The sequence below is a fragment of the Ochotona curzoniae genome, unplaced genomic scaffold (assembly GCF_017591425.1).
Source record: "Ochotona curzoniae isolate NIBS_2020 unplaced genomic scaffold, NIBS_Ocur_1.0 contig_3190, whole genome shotgun sequence".
In the NCBI taxonomy this organism is placed as follows: Eukaryota; Metazoa; Chordata; class Mammalia; order Lagomorpha; family Ochotonidae; genus Ochotona; species Ochotona curzoniae.
The window spans coordinates 20,070,668-20,095,856 of record NW_024465751.1 but is presented as its reverse complement, the minus strand read 5'-3'; the positions used below and the strand labels follow the sequence as shown (position 1 = coordinate 20,095,856).

Genomic DNA, 25,189 nt, shown 5'->3' with positions numbered 1-25,189 from the left:
CATGCTCCAAATGCCTTTTTTTTTTCCGGGCTTTTGAGATTTCTCAAGTGTTTTTTTTTTTTTTTTTTTTTTTTTTTGTACTTTGACACATTTATTTTGAAACTATAAGCAGCTCATCTTTATGATGGTATCTGCAGCTCAAATCACATTTAAAACATTAAGCAATGCTTAAATTCTGAGTAACATTAACAGTAATCTAAATCTCTTTCTTTAGTTTAAATATTTCTATTTGTATTCTAATTAGACTTTAACAGAGTTGCAGGTGCATAATGATATTCCCTTCCTCCCGTCTCTTCTTTATACTCACCTTCCCCTCCCACTTCTCAAGTCTAACAAGTAGAAAGCAAAAAGACCTAAGTTTAGTGAGATTATAGACAATGGCTATAAGCAGTAACTGGGTGGAAAAATGACCATTTCACCCATTTACAGTACATTTTTAAATAATCACAGATCATTGATTATAATAGTAGAACATTTTTTAAAGTATTATTTATCTTTATTAGGAATGCAGATTTACAGATTTACCCAGATGGCTACAATGGCTTGAACTGAGCTGGTCCAAAGCCAGGAGCCAGAAGCCTCTTCCAGGTGTCCCACGTGGGTTTGTATGGTCCCGAGGATTTGGACCATCCTCCACAGCTTTCCCAGGCCACAAACAGGGAGCAGGATGAGAAATGGAGCAACAGGGACTCCAGCGGGTGCCCATATGGGATGCTGGTGCCTAAAGGTAGAGGATTACTGTGTTGAGCCATAGCACCAGGCACAATAACCATTGATTTTCACAAAAGTATAAAATAAAGTTTTACAGAACCTGGCATAATGGCACAATTGATTAATCTTCCTCTTGGAAGTGCTGATATCCCATATGGGCATGGTTTTGTGTCCCAGATGCTCTACTTCCCACCTAGCACCCTGCTTATGGCCTGGGAAAGCAGCACAGGATGGCCCATGTCCTTGGAACCCTGCACCCGCAATGGAGATAGGAAGAAGCTCCTGGCTTTGGATCGGCTTGTTGCAGCCATTTGGAGAGTGAACCAGTGGATAGAAAATCCATTTGCTTTGCTCTGTAAATCTGCCTAAGAAAAAAATCTTTATTTAGAGTTTTAAAAAGATATAAAACAAAGTTTTTCCTGTATTTGCAGTAATGCTGATACAGATGGTGCTTTTTTGCCCCCGTTTTCCAGCTGTTGCCTCTCATATATAAGGGAGCACATGGGGTATTTGTCTTTCTGGGTCTGATTTATTTCATCCAATATGATGTCCTCTAGTTGAATCCATTTTGCTGCAAATGGCAGAATTTCATTCTTTCTTAAGATGGAATGATATACCATTGTGTGCGTATCACATTTTTAAAACATTAATTTGTGTAACTGAAAGAAAGTAAGAACAAGCGTCCGTCCACTGGTTTACTCCCCACATGGCCAGAATGGCTAGTGCTGGGTCTGTCAGGAGCCAGAAGGTTCTTCCATGTCTGCCATGTATGGGTGTCAGGGCCTAAACACTTCTGCTGCTTTCCCAGGCCGGTATCAGGATGCTGGATCAGAAACAGAGCAGTGGGGACTCAATCTGGCACCCGTATAGTGCACTGGCACTACAGATGGCCGCTTTACTTGGTAAACCATTGGCAGAACCCTAATGTCACATTTTCTTTATACATTTATCTGAGGGGCACCTTGGTTGATTCATATTTTGGATGTTATGAAAAGTGCTTTTACAAACATGGTGATGAAGGCACCCCTTTGAAATCACAGTATTCAAGTCTTTGAGGTGTTTACCCAGTGGTAGGGTTGATGGATCTTGTGGGGAGTCTATTTCTAGTTTTGCTGAGTTATCTACATGCTGTTTTGCATAATGGCTGAACTAATTTTACATCCCCACCAACAAATTTAAGTGTTGCCCTTTCTCTATGTTTTCTCCAAGATTTGTCACTATGTTTTGAAATTATTCTGAAAATGGTTAGGTACCTCATTGTGGTTTGATTTGCATTTCACTGATGGCCTGTGAGGTTGAGCATTTTTCATATATTTGTTGGCGATTGTGTTCTTTTGAGAACTGTGAAAGTTTGTTACCCATTTTGCAACTGAATTGGTTGATTTGTTCTTGAATGTTTTAAATTGGTGATATACTGGCAATATTAATTCTTTGCCATGTGGTTTGCAATAGTCTTTTTCTCATTCCAAATGCTGATTTCTCCCTTACCTATTGGAATAATGATAAATAAAACCAACCAGGTAACTGTGAGACCTGACCCATTCTATTTCCAACCTTTTCTTTCATTTTTTTAAAAATTATTTTTCAGGATACAGTTCCTTAGGCTCAGCGGTTTTTCCTTACACTCCCTCACTGCCCCCGCCAACACACTGTTTCCCCTACACCGTAACAGTAGTTCAGTCCGCCAACAGTCACAACTGCATCGTTCTGCTGTGTAAGTGTCTCCTGACTCTGTAGGTGTAGAGAATGGTGTAAGGTTCAGCCTCTTTCACTTCCTTTCTCCACAGTCTCTTCATGTGAAGCATTTGTCATTATTGAAAGGCACTTCATCCACTTGCAGGAATTTTAGGATTTTACAATTATTTTGCTACATGTCAGTGATAATAAATACTTCCCTCTGTTAACAGAGATAGAAATAGGACAATTGTATCTTTTATTAAGGGGATGATCCTAGCACACGAGCAGCCATTGCATTGGCATACATTTCTTGTATACCCTGACTGTTTAGCTTCCTCTTGGTAGGTACAAGGCAGGTGGGTGTTAACAGGACACTCACCAACCAATGCAGTGGTTGCCAGAGAGAAAACAAAATGGAAGTAAGGAGAAAGGGAACATGACGTGTTCTAGATCATGAAAAATGCTTGTAAATGGACATTTGCAGTAGCACTTCCTCTGTCCCAACGTCCTGACAGACCTCACATCTTTATGCAGAATCTGTGGTGCTTCTCCTAGTTCCTCTGTAGTAATTGTCAGCTGGACTGAGAAAGGCTGTTGTCGTTATTGGTTTGAACAGTCATTACTGAAAATGTATATGCGTTCATCTCAAACAAGTGAATAAATATTAACTTTTTAATATATTCCGGGAAGCCCTGTCAGAGTTTACTTTAACCACTTGAGGGGAGGGGACATCTTGAAATTTGTTTCTGGAGCGACAGTTAAAGTGTCATTTGGAGACTTTTCCCCCTCAACTAGACATGTTACGCTCTTTGTGGTTTTCATGGACTACAGGCTAGCAAGAACAAAAATGCTGATTTCTTTAATTCATTTCCTACAGACTAACATAGTTTTAGGTAAAATAACAGTGTAAATACCGGCAGAAAATAACATTTAAGGAGACAATACTTTTACCCCAATAATGCCACACAATTTTCCAGAGAAGTATTCGATTTAAGACCTTTTGGTGTGAGAGGGTATCAGAATGACTAATAAGTAAGTTAAGCTGCCATTTGCAACATAGGCATTCCACAGTCGAGTACTAGTTTCAATCCCTGATACTTCATTTCCAGTCCAGCTCCCTGCCAATGTGTCTGAAAAGGCAGAAGAAAGTGGCCCAATTGTTTCCATCATTAGAGGAACTGCTAGGCTTTTCAAAGCTCTGTTAGAATCTTTTTCCCTAGATTTGACTGCAACTCCACAGACACCCAAAAGAGTAGGTTTGAAGAACTTGTGTATAGCCACACCTAAGGGAGTTACGGAGTTACCAGGAAAGTGAGGAAAAACAAATCTGTGTGTGCATGTGTGTGTTGGGGGTGGGGGGCGTGGGGCTTAGCACATCCTAGACATGGGTACCTATGTGATCCCCTAAGGCACTCAAGCAAATTAAACCTTAAAAAGGAGAGAGTCATGGGGCACTCAATTTACAGCCAGCTGTATCAAAAGCACAGGCAAAGCAATCTGAGACTTGTGAAGGAATCCGAAATGGGGCAGGGGAGAGTCTGCCGGGCCTGAGCTTCAATCTGTGATCTGATGCCTGACATCACCAGAACTGAAATGGAAGACAGGTCACCTGCTTTGTTTTATAAAGATTTACGTATTTTTATTTAGAAGACAGATTTACAGAGAAAGAAACACAGATCTTCCAATCTGTTGTTTAATCCCCACCCCCTCCCCCAAGGCCACAATAGCTGGAGCTGAGCCTATCTGAGGCCAGGAAGCCAGTAGCTTATTCCAGGTCTCCCACCAAGTTCAGGGTCCCAAGGCTTTGGGCTGTCCTGGACTGCTTTCCCAGGCAAGCAGGAAGCTGGGTCAGAAGTGGAGCACCTGGGACATGGACCAGTGCCCAGACGGGATGCCAGTGCCATAGATGGTGTCTTAGCCCTCTGTGCTGTGGTGTTGGGCTCCAGCACCTGTTTTTTACTACAAAATTAACTGGTTGCCTGGTGTGAAGGGAAACACACCCACACACATTCGGTTACAATATGAGCTCTAGCAAGTAAAAGGGTTATATCTTCATATGTATGCTTTTTAAAATAAAGCTTCATTTATATAGATACCCCGGAATTATCACAACTAATACAATCAACACATCCGTTCACCTGCTCCTTCCTGTTCTCTGAAGCCCTTGTCACTGTAGCAACTACTGCTTTGTTTTCCATACACTTGTTCTGTACCTTTTGGAATTTTATATGATTTGACTCATATGGTATGATTATTCATGCAGCATTATTTTGCTATCCCATCTATGTTGAGAATGTATTACTTCTTATTGCTAAAAACAGTCCATCAACTACAATATGGATACATGGTTTGTTCTATTTGGGCACTGCAAATGCTACTGCTACTGATCAATGCTTGCATGTAAGAAAACGTCAAGTGGACAGTTTGGGTCATAAGGTATATGCATGTACAATATTGTAGGTAACTGCCAAGCTATTTTCCAAGGTAGTTCTATCTTATTCGCATTACAAACCATATTCAGTATATGCAGCTTCACTTGGTAAACATCTTTGCCAAGACTTGTCAATGGTAATCTTAATGTAAGGCAATTCAGTGACTTCAGTGACATTATTTTCAATTTTCAGTTTTCCAGCAAGTAATGTTGAGCATCTTTTCATGTGTGCACTGGCCATCCATACATCTTTTATGTATTACAGTATTTTGGACCAAACATCAATTAGATTCAATTATTATAGAGTTCTGAGGGTTCTTTTTATTACTTGAATACTACCCTGTTTATCAGAGATGATTTTTCAGTTTTATTTTTCCGTATTTATCGCCTACCTTTCCAAGAATATAATCTCCCTAATTTTCATGGAGTTTACCCAACTTTCTCTTTAAACTTACACTGTCCTTTTGGTGTCATATGCAAAAGAACAAAAAACAAGCAAACCCTCCCCCCTCCATTAACCTGGATACAGCTACTTTTATATCTTCTGTGAAATTTCATGGTTTCAGATCTATACTGATTCTAAGTGAATTACACTATAGGATTGTGCTGGTCTCATATGGCTGCTGTTAATAAATGATCACAAATTGGCATTCTGGCGTCTGAGGCCAAAAGACTAAATTAAGACATCATAATGTTACAGCTGAGGGAAATCCCCCGGAAACTGAGAAAAAGGTTTCAGAAGAAGAAAGCCACTGAAGCAACTGAAGCAGTGATCTGGGCAGTGTTATGCTCGTTGGAAGGTTTGTGGCAGGTCCTTGAAGAGAAGTTTTTCTTGTGTGGCTAGCTCTTCCAGTCTTAGCTGTCATTTCCCCCAGTCTGCTTCTGACTATTACAGGATAGAGAAGTTCTGTCTGGGGCCGTGGCAGGACCAGGGAGGGACAGTTTGTCTTAACCCCTGAGGCAGATCAGAAAATCCCAACCACCTGGCCTTCTGTGTGGCCTTGTCATCACAGCCTGCTTCTCTCCCGGTCAGTCAGGAAAATCTCTTCATTACCGCACTCGTGCCCAGCTAGGGTGATGTTTCATATTACAGGAAGGGCTCATGTGTTCTCTTCCTTCTGGAGTATTTTCCTAGTCTCCCTAGCATCTGATGGCTACCAGAAAACTTTCACAAATCTCGGTTTGTGGCCTCATCACTCCAGTGTCTGCTTCCATCCTCATTCATGGCTTTCCCTCTGTATGTTTATAATCTTCCTCTGCTACTGTTACTATAATGGCAGTTAAGTGGATTTAGGAACCTCTTGTATCTCCATGTAAGAATCCTTAACCACTTCTACAAAGATTCTTTTCTAAGATTCATTGATTGGAAATAAAGCAGGTGAGCCAGAAAGAGCACAATAGCTCTCACCGACTTTTCCAAAGGGAATGATGGCTATCCAATTGTGCCAGCACTCTGTTGAAAAGATGTCACTGGATCCTTTGAATTGCCTTTGCATTTTTATTTCTAAACCAATGAAACACATTTTTGTTTAAATCAGTAAACATACCTCAGTTTTTATCTAGATTTTCTGTTTTTTATGGATCTTTTTAAACATCTTCATGCTAGCATCAAATTGTTTTTACCAACATAACTTTACTAGGCATCTTATTTTTTCTAATTATTCATATCATTATAGCTTTTATAGTCTAGATTTAGAGATGCAGATCTTTGGTTATCATTTATCATGGTAAACTGTCAAATATTTTTTACTGGTCAAGTTCATTCATCTTTTCCATTAATTCGATTTCCAAAACTTATGAAAGCTGCTTGACCTTAAGGATACAAATACTTTAATGTTTTACAGATGTAATATATAAATTTATTATCTATTGTTTGATACAGTTCCATAGGACTTCCTGTCCCCCTTCACAAGCCTCTTCCTCCTCCCTATGATTCCCCCCCTGTTGTATTACAATGGGTGGTCCTTCATGAACCATCATAAGTCCATCATTGCTCTATTGCAGTGTTTCCCTACATTGTAGGAATGGACATTATGAAAAGTCCTGGATAACTTTAACAAAAATTCAGCTAATAGTTGTTGACTGATGCTGATACTGTCATTTTTAATTATTACTTAATAACCTTTGATACTTGACTGGGTACTTTTTACTCTAATTTGGCCCATTCTTACTAATTTTAGAAAGCATTGCTTTCAGTTGATTACTCTTACAACTGCATTAGGGATACACTTTATTAGCCCAGCTCCTCAGACAGTCTTGTACACTAACTCTTGCAGTAATGAGGAGGGCGTTTAAGATGCTGGTGTCTCCAAGCGGAGTCATCTTATGATGATGCCTGGCTCTAGCTGCTTCTCATGCAGAACTTAGGCAGTAGTGCTGATAGCTCAAGTAACCGGGTTCCTGTGCAGACCCAGATGTATGTGTATTTGGGAAGTTAACTAGTATGTGAGAGTGTGCACTCTGTCTGAATCTCAAGTAACTGTTTTATGTAAAATTTAAAATACTAATAGTATACTATGAGTATACTCTCAGGTTTTCATTATGTTACTTTTTCTTATCTCCGTAGATAGGAAAAAATGCTGGAAATACCTATGCACTCATGGCTTAACCTGTATATTTCCCCTTCCATGCATAGATGTGATAATTGCATAATATTCACCATTCTTTTCTGAAATTGATATTGTTGTCCCTTCCCATTGGCAATTCTGCTTGCCTCATGTATGTAGTGTTCATGGCTCTATCCTCATACTTTTTTTCTAGCAGTAAAACAACTACTCCCCATAAATTTACCCAACTTCTTTTTTTCCCTTCAAAGGAAACTTTACCTGAACTGTCACTAGAATGTATACTGTCTCTTTATCCTAAATAGTACCTTAACATTGAAAAAATCATGCTACAGCGTGTAGTTGAATGAATATTGTTAAGTGGCTCAATCTGTAAAACATATAAACCATTTGAAAAGTTCCAACGTCATATAAGCAGAGTCAAATGCTTAAGGAATGCCTAAAGCATTTCAAGAACATAAAGCCTGCAATCACCACCCTAGATCTACTACTTTCACCATGGGTCAACATGCTGTAACTCAGGATGAATTACCCTGACAGTTTTCAGTCCAATATTAAATCTTATTAAAAGAAATCACAGACACAAGAAAAAAAGATTGCTTCCAGAAATCTGGCACATAGCCAATTAATGTATTTATTAATTTGGGGAAAAAAATGTAGAGAAAATTTTGCTCAACTTTCGCATAAATTTAATTATCTCCTTCCTATTCCTAACAGACTACCACTGGGATTCCTGGCGGCAGGACCACTGCCACTGTTTCAGCTGGCATACCAACACTTGTAAGCAGGAGACTGTACTCTGTGACAAGGTTTGGAACTTGTATGTTATTCCCATCTTTATCCCCCACTTCCATCTCACAAACCTGTTTGGTTTTCGTTAGAAATATTTGTTCCTGACATCTTTTGTTTTTCTTAACATTATTTCAATCTTGTATTGCATATCTTCATTTTCTGCACATTAAATTATGCTCAACTTCTTTATAAAATGTAAAATTGAGGTTAATGAGCCACAAATCTAAAAATAGTATACATTTTTAAAAAAACTTCAAACTAGAATTTATAATGAAGAGATTTAATGTATAAACAAGTTTGTTTTTGTTTAGCCTGTCAGAAAAAAAGTACTGGAACCAAGTGTATGTTTTCCTTGTGTAGTACACTATTACAGACTATGGGGGGGGGAGTGTCTCCTATCTGTGTGCTTGTGGCGTTCCCTCTTTGCCAAAGGACACTGGTAAATATGACAATATACTTGAAAAGCTTGTAAGGTCTTCTGTGGACCATGCCCTCTTGCCGTTTTCTTCATCACACAGAGAAGAGACTGAGAGGCCTATGGAACATAAGTAGTCAACTCGCCGAATGGTACAACACAATGAATCTTCTTGTTTTGGGGTGGTTTGCTATGCAACAATGAATCACGTAGAACCTTATTTCTTTGTTTATGCATTTACTCTACCACAGATATGTCAACTAAAGGTATTCTGAATTTGAAAAATAAGATCTCTCAAGCAAACTTTAATATATTTCAAAGATATGTTGCATAGGAACTAATCAATGAACAAAGAGTACATGAAGTATTTTTATTTTTAAACACTGAATTGTACCTTTCATACAAAAGATGAGATTTTAGCTTTTTTTAAACTAAAATCACTAATACTAATGTATTTACAGAGTATTTTCTAAATCTGCAGCTTCATTCCAAAGCTTTCACTGAATTGTACTATCTTGAATACATTACCTTGTATGAATTTAAGTTTTTTTTTAAAAGATATTGGTATTACTCACCATATTAAAACTTAACAGTTACACAATAATTATGCAGCCTCTAGCTACCACTGACTACTATTCCAGCCAGTGTAGCAAAGCCGACCTGCTGGGCTAATTAATTCTCTGTGTTTACTTTTATTAAAAAGAGGTTTTTGGTTGTGAGAACAAACAATCTCTCATTTGTTGCCTGAAAGCCTAAAATAGGATCATTGGTTTCTAGGCTTGCTACCTGCTGCTTAGCAACCTGCCCTACTTTCCTGCCTTCCTTTCTGTTGTAGAGCACGGTGGCCATGGGAGTGGGCTGGCGGTAGATGAACACTCGGCGAAGGCACTCACAGAGGGCCACATAGGAGTAATCTGGAGCACAGGCAAAAAACTTCTTGTCTCTCTTTGATGCTTGGACATAGCCTGCCGAGAATATGAAACAAAAGAAACTTGATATTAATTAAAAGATGGAGAATTTGTGACTCAGATATGGCTTAATATGTGGTCAGTAGAATAGTTAAGTTATATACAATAATGGCTCAAAAAAGATTGAATAGTCATTAATGATGAGCCATAAGCAATTTCTCTCAGCTGGTACGAAGACAAATAGGGCTTCATCTTTTCAAGGAAAGCACCATATGATTCAATTTGTTTTAGGATGTAGCAGTGTTTTAATTATTTCTGGAAAATACATTTAATATTCAGGTTCATGAATCACATATTACAGAATCAAATTTTTGCTCTTGTCAGGAAAATATTTCTATAATACCATTGTAAAGTTACCTCAGAAGTTTCTTCATAATGCCTCCCTGATGGTACTACAATTCATTACATCTCAAAAGATAGTTAATTTCAAAAAGTTAATTAGACTATTCCTTAATTCTTAAATATATTGATTTTCTGATAAGTCATGTGCATGGTAACTAGGCCTGTTGAAAAGGATATTCATATTTTGAAATCTAAATTAGATTTCAGAATGGGATGTTTTACTTAAAAATGAGAAATTGATCTTATCAAAAAATAAATAAGAGGAGGAACTAAAAGATAAGGGAAATCTATTTTTTTGGTAACTAAAAAAGTAAATGGAAGAGGGTAAATGGAAAAGTATACAGGCATCTACTTAATAGTTGAGAATTAGTTCTCTAACTTTGACAGAATAATGTGTATTTCAAATGTAATATTAATAAAAAGCTAAAGCATAGAATTCTGTAATAAGGGGCTCAGGGACACAACTGGAGAAATTGGACATTATAAAAGACAGTAGAGAATAAAAATTATAGAAGGCACTTTGTTAATTAGGGTTGGACTTCATGTAGTAGATCAAAGAAATCCATTTAGATTCTGAACTATATTATTAGCTGTAACTGACACAAGCCTACAATTAGGCTTGTGCATATAAAATCATTAAAATAACTGTACTTCCTGCTTTAAGCTTTCAAGAAGTTGGGAATTTTTTATATGAATTAGTCACAAACACATGCTTTGAATCATTATCTTTGTCTACATTTACAATTATATAGTTAACTTTTTAAGCATTACCTTTTAAGACAGGTGTTTTCCACTTTATCCTACTAAATCTAAATTGTTTACTGCCACTGTGCAAAAGCATTTTCAGTTTAATGGCTTTCTTTTGCACTTATATTCCATGGAAAATGTCTCATAATATCTCATACCTAATCTTCAAAAATACCATAGAATTTCTCTTAAGAGGAAGAAACCTAAGTACAGGTTCCATGCAGGTACTGTCAAGCTGCTTGTTCAGATTCTAATATTGCATAGCTTGCTTAAAATAACTGATTAGAATGATTCAACTGGCTAGACAACCAGTTTCTACCTTGTGCTGATTTTTGGAACAAGTACAAAAAAACCAATCAGTCCTAAAAACAAATAGTAGTAACATCAAGTACAGTGCAGGCAACAAAACTATCTAAATGCAATTAAGGCAGCTTTAAATTTTTTTTAATTAAAAATTTTAAAAGGTGACTAATTTGTTTGTGCATTAGAAAATGTAGTCAAAGAGCTTCCTCTACATACCTAAAGCATTGAAAGTTGCAATGTGCTCCCACATTTCATCTTGTTGACTCGAGTGCGGCTGCCATAGCAGGGCATCAACATCATGGCGCAAACAAAAACAAGGCATTTCCTTAGGGTCCACGATGACGGAGAAGAGGTACTGGTTGCTTCCGAGGTTCACCTGAAAAGTGACCCAAGAATTGTATTCAACAACTTAGTAAGTCCGATTGCCTCCTTAGAACAAAGCAATAGCACATTTCTGTTGGGAATATTACATTCAAAAATGCAGACAAGTGGTGTAGTGGGCCTTTAATTTGTCTAAGACCTGTTTAGTAGTAAGGTATCAAACTGCAATTTGGACCTATGTGTGTTATTTCCCAAATATTAACAATTAGTTTTAAATATCTAAAACATCAATTTTATAAGCAGAATACAATATATTGTAAGTTAGCATTTATAAACTTCATATTACCAAAAATGATAGCTAGAATCACTATTACTGGTTCTAATTAATGTACTACTTAATTATGAAAATTGCAATTATAAAACTGCCTACAGGAGTTAATGCATTTAATACAAAAATCAAACGGACTCAGTTTGATTATATCTAGACAAATATTTCATTGAATAGGTTTTAATGACATATCTGCTGCAACTGTTATTGGACTTTAACATTCCAAAACAACTAGAGGTGGGACTTTGGACTTCAGAATAAGCAGTAGGATGTGACACCTGCATCCCAGATTGGAATGTGTGTGTTTGGGTCCTGGCATGATGTTAATTAATGCACAATACCCTAAAAGTAATGACTGGCCTAGGCTGGGGTATTGTGCACATTTGAGGAATGAACTGGTTGGATGGTAGCTCACACTATGTCTGTCACCTTCTCAAGTAAAAATCTGGTACTATAAGCCAATACAGAGTCAGGAGTGTAGACACCTTTGTCAACATATTTTAGGACCTTCCAAGGCAGAACCCAGAAAGAATCAATAAATTCTTTCTAGTTAAACTTGTTACAACAGACATAGCAAATGAATGATGCTATGACAAAACTAAGTTCCTTGATAACCAGGTATTACCAATATTCTACACCCATAGTTCATGAATTTTATATACAAATGGTTATTTTCACCGAAGGTAATCTACCCCTTATTTGGGAATTTTTTAGCTTAGCTTTTAGCCACAATAACTGAAGGTGCTCGCAAAAAAAAAAAGTTACTTTTAGGGGCTTCCTCTGATTAATGAGTGATAAGAGTAAGAACACAAACCTCTGACAAATTTAATTAATTGCTATATATACATACACAAACACATGTGGGTATATGTATTTATAGCCTACTTTATTACTTTGGCATGCCTAACAATTCCTTTCTGAATTTAAACTTCAGTGATCCCTTTTCGTAATCCCAGTATCACTACTAAACAAGGTCTGTATTTTAATGTTCCCAATTAATGGTCAGACTCTTGAGTTCCTAATGGTATCTGTGGAATCCAATTTTTTCTTAATGCATTCAGCCAGGACACTACTGGCATTTAATAACTTCAAACACTGCTATTTAAATTTTTCCTAAATAGACCCACACAAACATAGGACTGGCGACCTCTCTAATCCCATGCTTTTCATCCCTCATGCTCTCCTCTAATGTTTTGAAGTTTTCCTTAAAAGCTGTTAGGTAGGTGAACCATTATCTGACAGCGAGGCCATTCATTTACTTGTTCATTTCCCAAATGACTGCAACAAGCCAACTGCGTTAAAGTCAGCAGCCAGGAACTCTACCCTACTTTTCTACATGGTGGCAGGAGCCCAAGTTGTGTGGCTATCTTCTGCTGTCTTTCCAGGCACATTTGCAAGAACCTGGATCAGAAGTGGATAACATTCAAACTGACGAAGGATCCCAGTGTCACTAGCAACAGATCAATCTTTGGTGCCACAAGTTCCACCCCCTATTATTAGGTTCTTCAATATCTATGAAATGAGGAAGTCTCCAACATGGTTGAATAAAAGTGCCCAGCATTCATTCCCTCCTCCACAGAGAACCAAAACAATATTAATAGTATTTTCACTTGGTGTCCAAGGGAGAACACTGGAACTGCATAAAACACAGGGATTTGGGGAGAGTACAGAGCGGAACAAAATGCTCCGGTAAGTCTGACCAGCTCCCGTGTAGGGATGCTGGGTGACTGTGATCTCAGCCTCAGGAGGATTCATAGTCACCAGAGGCTTGGAGCGCACCAAAGGAACCATGCAGTGTCTATCCAAACTCTAGAGCACAGGATGAAATGACGTGACATCTTCAGAAAGGGCGTCCTGTCAGAATTCCCATCCCTGTGACAACACATAATTCCACACAGCAGCCCCATGTACTAAACACAGTAGCAAGCACAACCCCTTCACAGAGGGAATGCTCTGCACTAAATGGGACAGTGGGTCATGGCAGACTCTCTGGGAACTTAAAAGCAGACATGCACACCTCTCAAACTTGGAGCTATCTTCCCACACTTTCAATATTGAGTGCTAAATACTGATTGCCCTAAAGTAGCTTTCTCCTTGAACTTACCAGGCCATTTTAAATACCTACTTCCCCTAGGTCTCCGTTTTCTTAAAAGGACGCACACCTTAAGTTCAAATTTTGTTTTCTGCCAATCCCTTATGTCCCCTCCCCCTAGTACCACTTACCACCGTATTCACCAATGCCCACTCACTGGCCCTAAAAGCATGTTCCTGCAGAGATGCCCTCCCTGCTCTGATTTCTCACAGAGCTCCCTCCTGGCACTATGATAAATCTCTCGCATTTCTCCCTTCCCTGCGACTGCCTCTTCACTAGAATAAAGACCTCCTGTGTGACTCACTGAGTCTAGCATTTTGGGTTAACGGTAAAAATTCCTAACTAGAACTAAAGCCAAATAGCTTACCAGATGAATCCCTTAAGAGACATCTTCATGAAGAAACCATCTGTCTGAAATGAACGACAATGACAGCAACAATTCACCTACCAGATGTGCAAGTATTAATGCCAGGACACAAACATATGAGAAACCAAAGGTAATATGCACCCCCAAACATGAAAATGCTTTAAGCAAAAGTAGGGTTTACAAAAGGGAACTCAGGATGGATGAGGGATCTAAATCTAAGCCCTGAAAGCATCAGGTTAGTAGAATACAGTAACACAGGCAAGGACTTCTTGGGTAAGACCCCCAAAAGCAGAGGCAATAAAGGCAGTAATAAACAATTGGGATTGTAACAGGCCAGGAAGCCTGCACAGCCAACAAAACACTCCACAGAATAAACAGGGAACCAACAGAATGGACGAAAGGAAATATTTATAGTAATTACAATACATAGGAGGTTGAAGAAACAAACAGTCCAGTTAACAAATGGGCAACAGACATATGAGAAGATATTCAGAATCACCAGCCATTAGGCACATGGAAATAATCATAATGGGGTTTTTTACCCAGTCTTAGTCAGAATGGCTATCATACAAAAAAAAAAAGGTGGTAAGAATGCAGAGGTAGGGAGTACACGGATCCACCCCTGGTGGGTATGTAACTATCATGGAAGATAGCTTGAGGATTCCTCAAAGATGTGAAAAAAGATCTACCATCAACACAGGCATTCTATTTCTGGGAATATACCCAAAGGAAATGAGCTTAGTATATCAAAGAGTTAGCTGTTTTGAGTAGCTAAGAACAAAGCAGATAGATAAGAATCAACACACACCTCCATCAATAGATGACTGGATAAAGGAAACATGGGATATGTACATAATATTACTTAACCATAAAAAATTCTTTCAAAACAAAACAGAAGTAAAATTTGCAAATCACTATGCTTTTAAGACAGTCCCCAAAAGACAAATACCATGTTTTCCCTTCTTTGTGGTAACAATATACAAGTACAAAAAAAGCGTGAAATTCACATTTTAAGAGTTGATTGTTTACTGGCTTTATCTACACCCCGAGGAACAGTGGTAATTCTACTTACTACCTATTGAATTGGTTATTTATTCCAGGGTTAAGCTTGTGTTTATAAAGTAAAATGAAACCAGGTCATTGCAAAAATTAAAAGGAAAATACAAGAAGGAGAGGGATGATTTGAGTGGGAAGTGTCGTATTTTTAAAACTATAAATTAAAGCATTAATTTTGCTCTCTTTAAAGTAAAAATTTTCTTAAAATTATGACCCCTAGACCCCCAAAACCCTCAAAAAGATACAAAGGAATACACACTAGGTTAAATTAAATTAGGAAATCACTATAGGACATGAATAATAAACTTAGCAAAGATGTATGTAAAAAAAAAAAGGACCAAAAGAAATCTTAGAAATGAAAAATTCAAGAAATACACCTAAAAATCTGAAGAACAGACTAGATAAAATAGAAGGATACTAAAAATCTGTTAAAATATCCCTCACAAAAGACAGACAAAACTCCAAAACAACCCATTAGATGCCAGCAAATGGACAGGTATTTTAATTTTCAAAATTCTAAAGTCAGTAGAGGCATTAAAAAAATTATTCAATGATTCAATAGCGGAAAACTACCCCAATCTGGAGAGCAAAATGGACACCCATGAGGAGGAGGTGCACAGGATCTCACATATGGAAAGTCAGAAAATCTCACCACCATGGTATGTTATACTTTTCAGAGTTTGGCTACAACATAAAAGATCTTTTAAAAATCTGTCAGATAAGTTCCAGGGAATTCTCTAAATCTGTGACCTGATACTATCAAATTACTAAAGGAAAACATTAGGGAAACTGCAAAACACAGGCATAGGGCAGACTTCTTGGAAAGGATCCCAGAAGCATAGGTAATAAAAGCAAAATAAAACAAATGAGATTATATCAAATTAAGAAGCTTCTGTACACAAACCAATCACCAAAGTGAAGAGGCAACCAACAGAACAGGAGAAAACACTTGCCAGTTATACAACTGATTGATACTTCAAACACAAAACAAATATTCCAGTTATGAAATGACCAGAGGACATGAATGAGTGATTTTCATGGTATGTGTTGAAAAGATTCCTGATTGACAGTGAAAGTGGCATTGAGGAGCCTATTCTTCCAACTATATATTTTGATTGTAAACACTTTACAATCAGGTAAGCAACAACCAAATGCTACAACGGGTAAGGGAGAAACAAATGCATACTTTGGCAAAACCACAAAGAAAAGTAGCAGTATTCAATAGCTTATTAAGAGTGAAAACAAACAAACAAAAAAACATACCGAATCCAGCAAAGAAAATGTTTAGCTGGATTAGTCTAAGGGTAAGATCTGTGGCAGGAAAAAAGAGTTCCACATATGTCAAATGTCTGTAAGGTTACAGAAATATACAATATGGTATTTAGTTTACACTTAAGGTATTCAAACTTCAATAAAATGGTCCTTTAAATCAGAATTCTCTCTATAAAATGCTAGGCTATAATAATGTATTTTAGTAAGATTACAAGTGGTTGGATGAGATTTTAAACATCTGTTCTAAACTGAGAAAAATTAAACTATTTATGCATTTGATAAACTCAGTCCTTAAGATAAATTTCTTATTTTATTGCAGCATGCATCTCTACCCAGAAAAAAAGAAGGACTCTAATGAAACTGTTAAATATTTCTTGACAAAAGCATGCTGGACTTTCTACCATTATCCATGCTACAGTACACTTAAATATAGAATGATGGACTGGTGAGTGTTGCTGAAGGACTGTTAATTTAATAATGTGAGGGAAGGGAAGGAAAAGGAAGAAGGGAAAATCCTTGAGTTTGTCAGGAAATCTTTTTTTAAAAAAGGCATAAAAAATAATTTCTATTGCTTAAAGAACACTGTTGAGCTCATAAAATTTGTCAATATTTCATATTTCTTCTATTTTCACATTTGTAATAGAAAATGTCATATTCAGATTTCAACTATCAATGAGGGTTACAATTAGAGAATATTCTATAGAGAAAATGATATGTGCATTTCAAGTAGCCAATTATTTTTATTCTTTCTAGAACACTTAGTCTTCAGTTATCCTTAACTATCAAATGTCCAAGTAAAGACAAACAACTTAAATGACAGCTACTGCAAAATTAAAAATTTGTATTACAGAAAAGAAATTTGTTCATAAATGAAGTACTAATTGAAATACCAGATACTTGGTCTCAATAAAAAGTAAGGATACTAAAGGTTTATCTCCAAGGTCTCTGTAGGTGTGGTTTTAATGAGGTTCCATTACATTCAAGAGAGGAGCCTGCACTGCCGACCAGGAAGTTAAGCAGCCACCTGTGTCATTGGGATCCCACATGAGCACTGGTTCAAGAGCAGACTCTCAAGCTTCCAAACCAATTCCCTGTCAACGCACCTGGGAAAACATCAAAAGCCCTGTTGGCGTCCCAGTCACCTACAAGGAAGCCCCAAATGGAGTTCACAGCTCCTTTTGCCTAATCCAGCCCTGGCTGATGTTGCCATTTGGGGAGTGAGCCAGCAGATCTCTATCTCCCTGTTAACTCTTTAAAACAAAACAAAACAAAAAAGCTTTTTGGGCCAGGCATGGTAGCCTAGCAGGTAAAGTCCTTGCCTTGGTCAGGATCCCATATCGGTGCCAGTTCTAATCTCGGTGGCCCTGCTTCCCATCAGCTCTCTGCTTGTGGCCTGAGAAAGCAGTCAAGGATGGCCCAAAGCTTGGGGACCCTTCAGCCCTGCGGGAGACTCAGAAGACACATGGGCTCCTGGCTTCGGATCAGCTCAGCTCTGACCGTTGCGGCTGCTTGGAGAATGAATCATCACATGGAAACTCTTCCTCTCTGTCTCTCCTGCTCTCTCTCTATATATGACTTTGCAATAAAAATAAATAAATCTTTAAAAAAAATCTTTTCAAAAAATTAACAAAATATCCAGAATGTTTTTGAGAACAGTAACAAAATAAGCAACAGCTTGAACTGAAATAGACAATATAAATAAAAAAAGGTCTTCAAACTGCCCCAAATTTCTGTAAATTTTAGAAGCTGGCAGTATTGTTGTTACTGCTGTTTTTGGCACTACCACAAGCTAAGGGAACTTGTATTCACTAGCACTTCTGCACAAACATTCACTCTATTAGTATTATTGCAATAAAAAGTGGTAATAAGTAAACTGCTACAATTTGTAAAGCAGTTCCAAACTAAGCCAAAAATCCAAAATGATGATGAAAATTACACATACATAGGTAATTTTAATTGTCATATTTACAATTTCAAGAAATACGGGGAAAATAAAAATTTATTAGTAACAGGTAACTTGTATTATAGTCGATGCAATGCAAAATAATATTTAAAATATGAATTCATCAATATGCTTATGGTTTTAAAAACAGCAGGCTACAAAATGAACCTATTATGATTACATACATAAAAATATACAAGAACTACAACATAAAAAATTTTTAAAAGGGGGCAGGTGTTGTGGTATAGCACATCAAACCTCTGCCTGGGATGCTAGCATCCCCTATGGGCTCCCATTCAAGACCAATCCAGCTCCTACTAAATATGTTTGGGAAAGCACCAGATGACAGCCCAAGTGTTGGGACTGCTACCCTCAATGGGTTGGAGAGGAAGCTCTGAGTTTCAGGTTCCAGCTGGCCCCGCCCTTGCCATTGTGGTCATTTGGGGAGTGAATCAGGATGAAAGACCTTTTCCTCTCGCCATCTCTCCTTTCACTGAATTATGCCTTTCAAATAAATTGTCTTAAAAATGCTATTTAACACTGATACTCCCACAGCAGAATAATAGAATATCTACTAGAATGAATAAGGTATGTATATATATATATATATATATACATACACACACACACACACACATATATATATACTTGTGTATACTTATGGAAAATACTTAACATTAAAATGAATGAAACTCAGCGAAGAAGCCACTGTGGCTGACTCTCCTGAACAAGCACAGGGGGAAAGGTCAGGAGGGCCTATCCAGTGGCTCAGCACGCCTGTGCGGCCAGCATCCTGTATGGCTGTCACTTCATGTTCTAATCGCTCCACTTGCAATTCAGCTCCCTGCTTATGGCCTATGGAAAGCAGCAGAGGATGGCCCAAGTCCTTGGGACCCTGCACTCATGTGGCAGATCCAAAACAATCTCCTGGATTCCAGCTTTGGATCAACTCAGTTCTGGCTTTTGCAGCCATTTGGAGAGCTAGGTAATTCTCTCTTCTTTGTATAATCTGCCTTGAAAATAAAAATAAATCTTTTCATTTAAATAAATAATCTTTTAAAAATTAGGGGAGGGGTCAGAAAAGAATATCCAAAAATATAACTCAATTTATCAAGTTTGAGGATATAAAATTAATCAAAATATATGTGAAAAGGATTACAAAATATACCCATAATATTAAAGAACAATCAATATTAGAGAACATTAAATTTGGGAAAGTTAGAAAGGCCAGGGGAAACTGAGGAAAAAGTCAACCTGATTTAATGAATGTAGGGCTCAGGGACAAAGAGGTCACTAAGTCAACAAGATGGAGACTAACAGTCAAGGTCACTGGGTTACAAGTGGTGAGAAAGATGGCGGCCACGGACAGAGCCCTGGGTGAGGACCAGGGCGGGGATCAAGTTGTTTCAAAGAAAGACTGGCCAGGGCCATTCTGCTCACCCACCCCTGGCCTATGGGAGGTGGCTTCCGCAGTCCTGCAGGTGATAATTGGCTCCTAGTTCCTCCCTTCCTGGGATTCCTGGCCTAAGGCTCTTCACTACCCTATATAAGAAACTGAATTCCCAAATAAACCGGAACTGCTTAGATGGAACCCCTGTCCGTCTGTGTCTCTTGCACGCCAGGAGGTTGGATGGCGGGCAGCAGGCTCACCCCCTCTGGCAACGGGGTACTAGAGGAATCTGGGGGGGGAGACTCTGCAGGCAAAAATTTTTACTTTGTTTTCTGATAATGCTGTTTTTGAAACATAGACTTCATTTTACAAGTTATTTTGGAATTTTTACAAAGAAATTATGCTCCTATGGTAAACTTACTTGCATAATGTATAATTATTTTAGGACCTACATTTTCACGTAAATTTTCTTCACATGGGTTCCCATATATGCACATGCCCCTTAACTTCACTGTAAATGATTTGCTAAAGCAGGTACTAACAACCAATTTCCTAAGCAGTAACTCTTTTGGGCTTTGTGTACTAACTGCCAGAGTATAAGCTTTTATAAACAGCTGGCATATAGTCTCTTGCAAAACATCCCAGCCGATAGCACACAATCAGTCACAGATAATAGGTCAGCAACAAAGACTGTGCCCCAGGAAGACATTATGTACAAACTCAGGCCAGATTACACCTGTGGCCCATTATCCGCCATCCCTGTTAAATAAAGTATTATCTAAATGACTTTTAGTTAAATGTGTAAGAGTTACAGCTAGTATATAGCATAAATAAATACTGTACACACACACACATGTATACTGCACTCTAGTATGGGCACTGTAAATAGCAATTACATTTATATCCTGAACTGTGCTGTACACAGACATCAGCTATTCTCTATGGCTCAAAGGAAGCCACTAATAAAAATGTAATTACCTTTCTATACAATTTCTCTTCATATGGTTGGGAGTTAATGATGATCAGTGTCGCTACAGTCTGCATTTTTATAAGCTCTTTTTTTTTAATAAAGCAGAGGTACTGTCGTTATTCCTGGACACCTTTCTAAGGATGCCTTAGAACACCACAGTGAACACCACTGGGAAAAAATGTCTCCTTGCAGAGCAAAGGGCAAGACTGCTAACTGATGATTGGAAATGATTGACAAGCTTAACCTATTGATGGAGGTGGGGACACATCTAGACCCATCTGTTTCACCAAGGGGGAATAAGCAACTTGGAAAACTGACATAAATATGCTGATGATCATGCCGCTTTCTGTGAAGGCAATAAAGTTTCCAACCTGACAGTTTCATTAAATCAAAGCAGGCTAACTGTTAGCAAATAACGTGAAATTTCAGAACCTTCAATGTTCTTGACATCTCTTCCCTTCTGCAACTTTGTAATAGAACTGTTATTGTAAGTGTGATAATTAGAACTGTTATTGTAAATGTGAGTAGGAAATAAACAAAATCACACATTTTCTAAGTTTTTTTGTTTCTTTGTTTGCTTTGTAAGAGTTACAGCAGGATGCAGGGAGGGAGGAAGGAGGGGGGGAGGCAGGAGGGGGGAGAGAGGGAGGACGCAGGGAGAGAGGGAAGGAGGGAGGGAGGGGGGAAGAGAAGGGGGAAGAGAGAGAGAGGGAAAGGGAGAGAGAGAGCATCTTCCATCCTCTAGTTAACTCCCCACATGGTCACATTGCCAGGGTAAGCCAGAAATCTGGTTTGAGTTTACACCTTCGAGACCATAAGGTACTAATTATTTCGTTTTTATATGTAATGCTTACCTTTTGTTCTTCTGTTTCACATAAGTATGAACACTGAATTTTTATTTTCCAAATGGCAAATCATAACCCTGTATCCATTTCTTTCAGAGAAATTTATATTTTTGGAAATCTTATTTAAAATAGAATTCTGACCTTTATATAACTGTATTTTTTTTTAAACTATAAAGACATATAATGACCTTTCCATGTAAGGTAGCTTCAAATTGTCCAAATATAAGGCAAATGAAATCGAGAAAGAATTTGAAGTAAACATAGAAAGAGCTAAGATTTAGAATACAAATTGCCCATGTACAAGTCTGCTTTGGCTTGGTTCTAAAATAAACATACCACCCAAACATCCAAATTATAGCCTCCTTCAATATGTTCCTCTAATGACGAGCCACTGGTTAGTATTCTCTTAAGGACACCAAGAAACTTTTGAACAAGCAGTATTTGAGTACACCAACTCGGACTTTCACATGATACACTAAAATTTACCAACTTTGCCTTTGGAAAGATGTGCTTTCTTCTCAGATCTATTCCACTTGCATCTCTTCTGTTTATGCACAAAAATGTTCTATATTTTAGTCAATTCACTTTCAGATATAGTTAAAAGAATCACTAATAACAGAAGACAAATTACATTGAAACTGGTTTCAATTTTAATCCAAGGGAAAAGAATGCACAGCTTTAATGATACACTAACTGAACTTAAAGCAGTAAACACTGAAGTACAATTAAAGTCTTGAAAAGTACATATTAAATGCTGGAAATGTTTCATTGAATGCTAGCTCTTAAAGCCATGATGCCAAAGAAACTGAGTATTTATCCATATTATTTCAGAACGCATTTTATTTGAAGGAGGACTGACTATGGTTTCAGATCTCCAAATTGCAGTTTATGATCCTGATGTTGAGAGAGCATTATGGGAGATGATACTGGAAGCATTCAGTTCTAGTTTCTAATACTGACTCCTTCGTCTTATATAAAGCATCATCTCTTTCAACTTGTCTAAAACATAATGAAAATTACGGTGAAATATGGTTAGTTCTGTAGCTTTAGTTTCTTCCAAAGTGGAATGATTGTCCCTACTTTTCATTTTATCCTTACCTGCATTTAATGCTAGGAAAATTTACTACTATAACATTCTAGCTTCCATACATTCCCCAGCAGTGAACTGACATCAGCTTAGTAAATACAAGAAAAAAATGTGGGTGTATTCTGCTCAGTTCTATTTGCTTTCTCCTCTCATGAGCCAGAGATCCAAGGAGGTAAGAGGTTTACAATGCTGTTTCCAAAAAAGGCCAGAAGCAGTTTAGCATTTGCTGTGAAAATGATTAAATCCACTAAATTCTATAGTTTAATGAAACCATGCATGTCTAGTATCTAAAGAAAACCAAGAAGGGTCAGCCACTGAAGCCAACACTTAGTGACAATCTTTTAGCCACATGATGATGTGCTGAAATTTAGAACTGATAAAGTTCCCTAAAATCCCTATGATTTTGCTTCCATCTTTTACAATACATCCCTACAAATCTTAAATATATGTCAAATTTGACAGAAAGTGATACATACTAATGCTGAAGGATTTCCCCTAAGCAAGATGTCTAATAAAGTGCTAAGTTTTAATCATCTCTATTGACAAAGCTGAGAAACAGATCCTGGAATACCCTGATAGCATGAAGTCACTGCAGGCAACATTCTTCAGTATCCTGAAGTACACCAGAGAGAGAATTGAAAAAGAAAAAATTCCCAGATGAATTAAGAGTTGAAAAAAAAAATCCAAGGGATAGAACCAAAGAGGAAAAAATTAGATCACTTAACAAAAAGTACTTTCCAAATTTCAAGCAAGTCACACAAACCCATAAGAAACACAAGATAAAGGAAAAAAAATCATCATAAAAGGTCAATATATGAAACAGCCCAAAGTAAAAAAATGAAGAAGCTACACATTAAAACAGAGCTTACTATCTCACACAATGAATATAACATCAAACAACAACAAAACTAACAGTACATGTGAAAATGCAGTGAAATAGGCACTAACTACAAACGTTGCTAATGAGACCATAAAGTCAAAATCAATTTCTCAGAAGAGTTAACTATTAAATATTCCTGAATATGAAAGAGGCTTCATATAACAAAGTAATTTGAAAAACAGTAATATAATGTTGCAGCTAAAGAGTTATTAATATTATAATGTGTACAACTCTGTTAGCTTTGCCTTCAGACCAGGGAAGGCCTCCCCAAGAAGCCGTTAAATGTTATCAGGACAATAAGATGCTGGACTCAATGCTGGGTATGTGCTTGCAATAAAGGAATCTCAACTGAACTTGAACTGTGGTTATGAACCATGGGGGGAGGGTTGTGGGAGGAGTGGGGGAAATCCAAGCACCTATAAAACTGTATCACATAATACAATGTTATTAACAATAAAAAAAATTTAAAAAAATAAGTATGGAAACCTCATGAAGAAATGGTTCATATCATTACGTACAAGGGAAAAATGGAGAAAAAGTTCCTTTAAATTACAGCATCAACACTGTACTTTAAACAACCTGCACAGAATTAAGATCAATGAAGATTATTGATACATAGTAACACCAAACTAATCCAACACTGCTTTAACTGGGTGTGGCAGCTTGGAAAGACGTTTAATTAACAGACTGATGAGGCTGCCAATAAAATACATCTATAAAACATGTACTTGGTCATGTAATTTTTAGCTGAGTAACTATAACTTGTTCATAAAACTACAAAAACACTTCTATAAAGAACTTACCACATGAGTAGTTTTTAATGTACTGCCATCAAATCTGCATAAACTGGAACTCTCTTCAAAGAAAATATCACATTCTTCCAACTCTTGAGCATTACAAGGTGGTTTTTCTCTATCAGGATTTGGATTCTGAGACCAGAAAATATAAAAATAAATATGAGGATTGATTTTTATCATTGTTAAGAATGTTAGGATTACAGCAAATTAAATTATGATCAATAAAAACATAACCAACAGATACAGAATGAAGTCAGAAGACATCAAAACAATTATAAGCATGCTCTATATGCTCAAAGACGTAAAGCAAAACTGAACATGCTTCAAGAAACAGATGAGAAATGCAAAAAAGAGCCAAATTGAACTTCTAGATATGAAAACACAATACCTGAAATAGAAAACAGATGGGATTGAGAGTAATCATGATAGAAGACTAATTAAACTTGAAACATACGAGGGGAAATTAAATGTTCATAGAAAAATTGAAAAATAAACAACAAACTTTCCCAATATAAATTTCAGCAAATTCAAGATATTTCTGAAAGCAATGATACTGGGCATTTATTCCTTCCGTCAAGAAATAAGGGATCTGAGAATTAAACAGTGACAGGACAGTTTTTATTACACTATTAACTAAAGAAAAGCCAGTGCCCTCTAAACTTTTTTTTAGATTTATTTTTGCTGCAAAGTCAGATTTACAGAGGAGGAGACAGAGAGGAAGATCTTCTGTCCAATTATTCACTCCCCAAGTGACCACAATGGCCAATGCTGTGCCGATCCAAAGCCATGAGCCAGGAACTTCTTTCCAGGTCTCCCATGCAGGTGCAGAGTCCCAAGGCTTTGGGCCGTCCTTGACTGCTTTCCCAGGCCACAAGCAGGGAGCTGGATGGGA

General features: G+C 37.4%; 1 protein-coding gene across 2 annotated transcripts in view; it reads right to left on the bottom strand.

Annotated features, from left to right (window-relative positions):
• Positions 1-8,946: 8,946 nt before the first annotated feature.
• Positions 8,947-25,189, bottom strand: part of NUDCD1 (NudC domain containing 1) — a 65,568-nt gene continuing 49,325 nt past the window's right edge. For both annotated transcript variants that reach the window (XM_040979407.1, XM_040979408.1), the window contains exons 8-10: positions 24,304-24,429; positions 11,167-11,326; positions 8,947-9,555 (exon numbers count right to left, since the gene is read on the bottom strand). In XM_040979407.1, the coding sequence (XP_040835341.1) occupies positions 9,263-9,555; positions 11,167-11,326; positions 24,304-24,429 (579 nt within the window). In that variant the 3' untranslated portion in view covers positions 8,947-9,262. The remainder of the gene's footprint in view (positions 9,556-11,166; positions 11,327-24,303; positions 24,430-25,189) is intronic.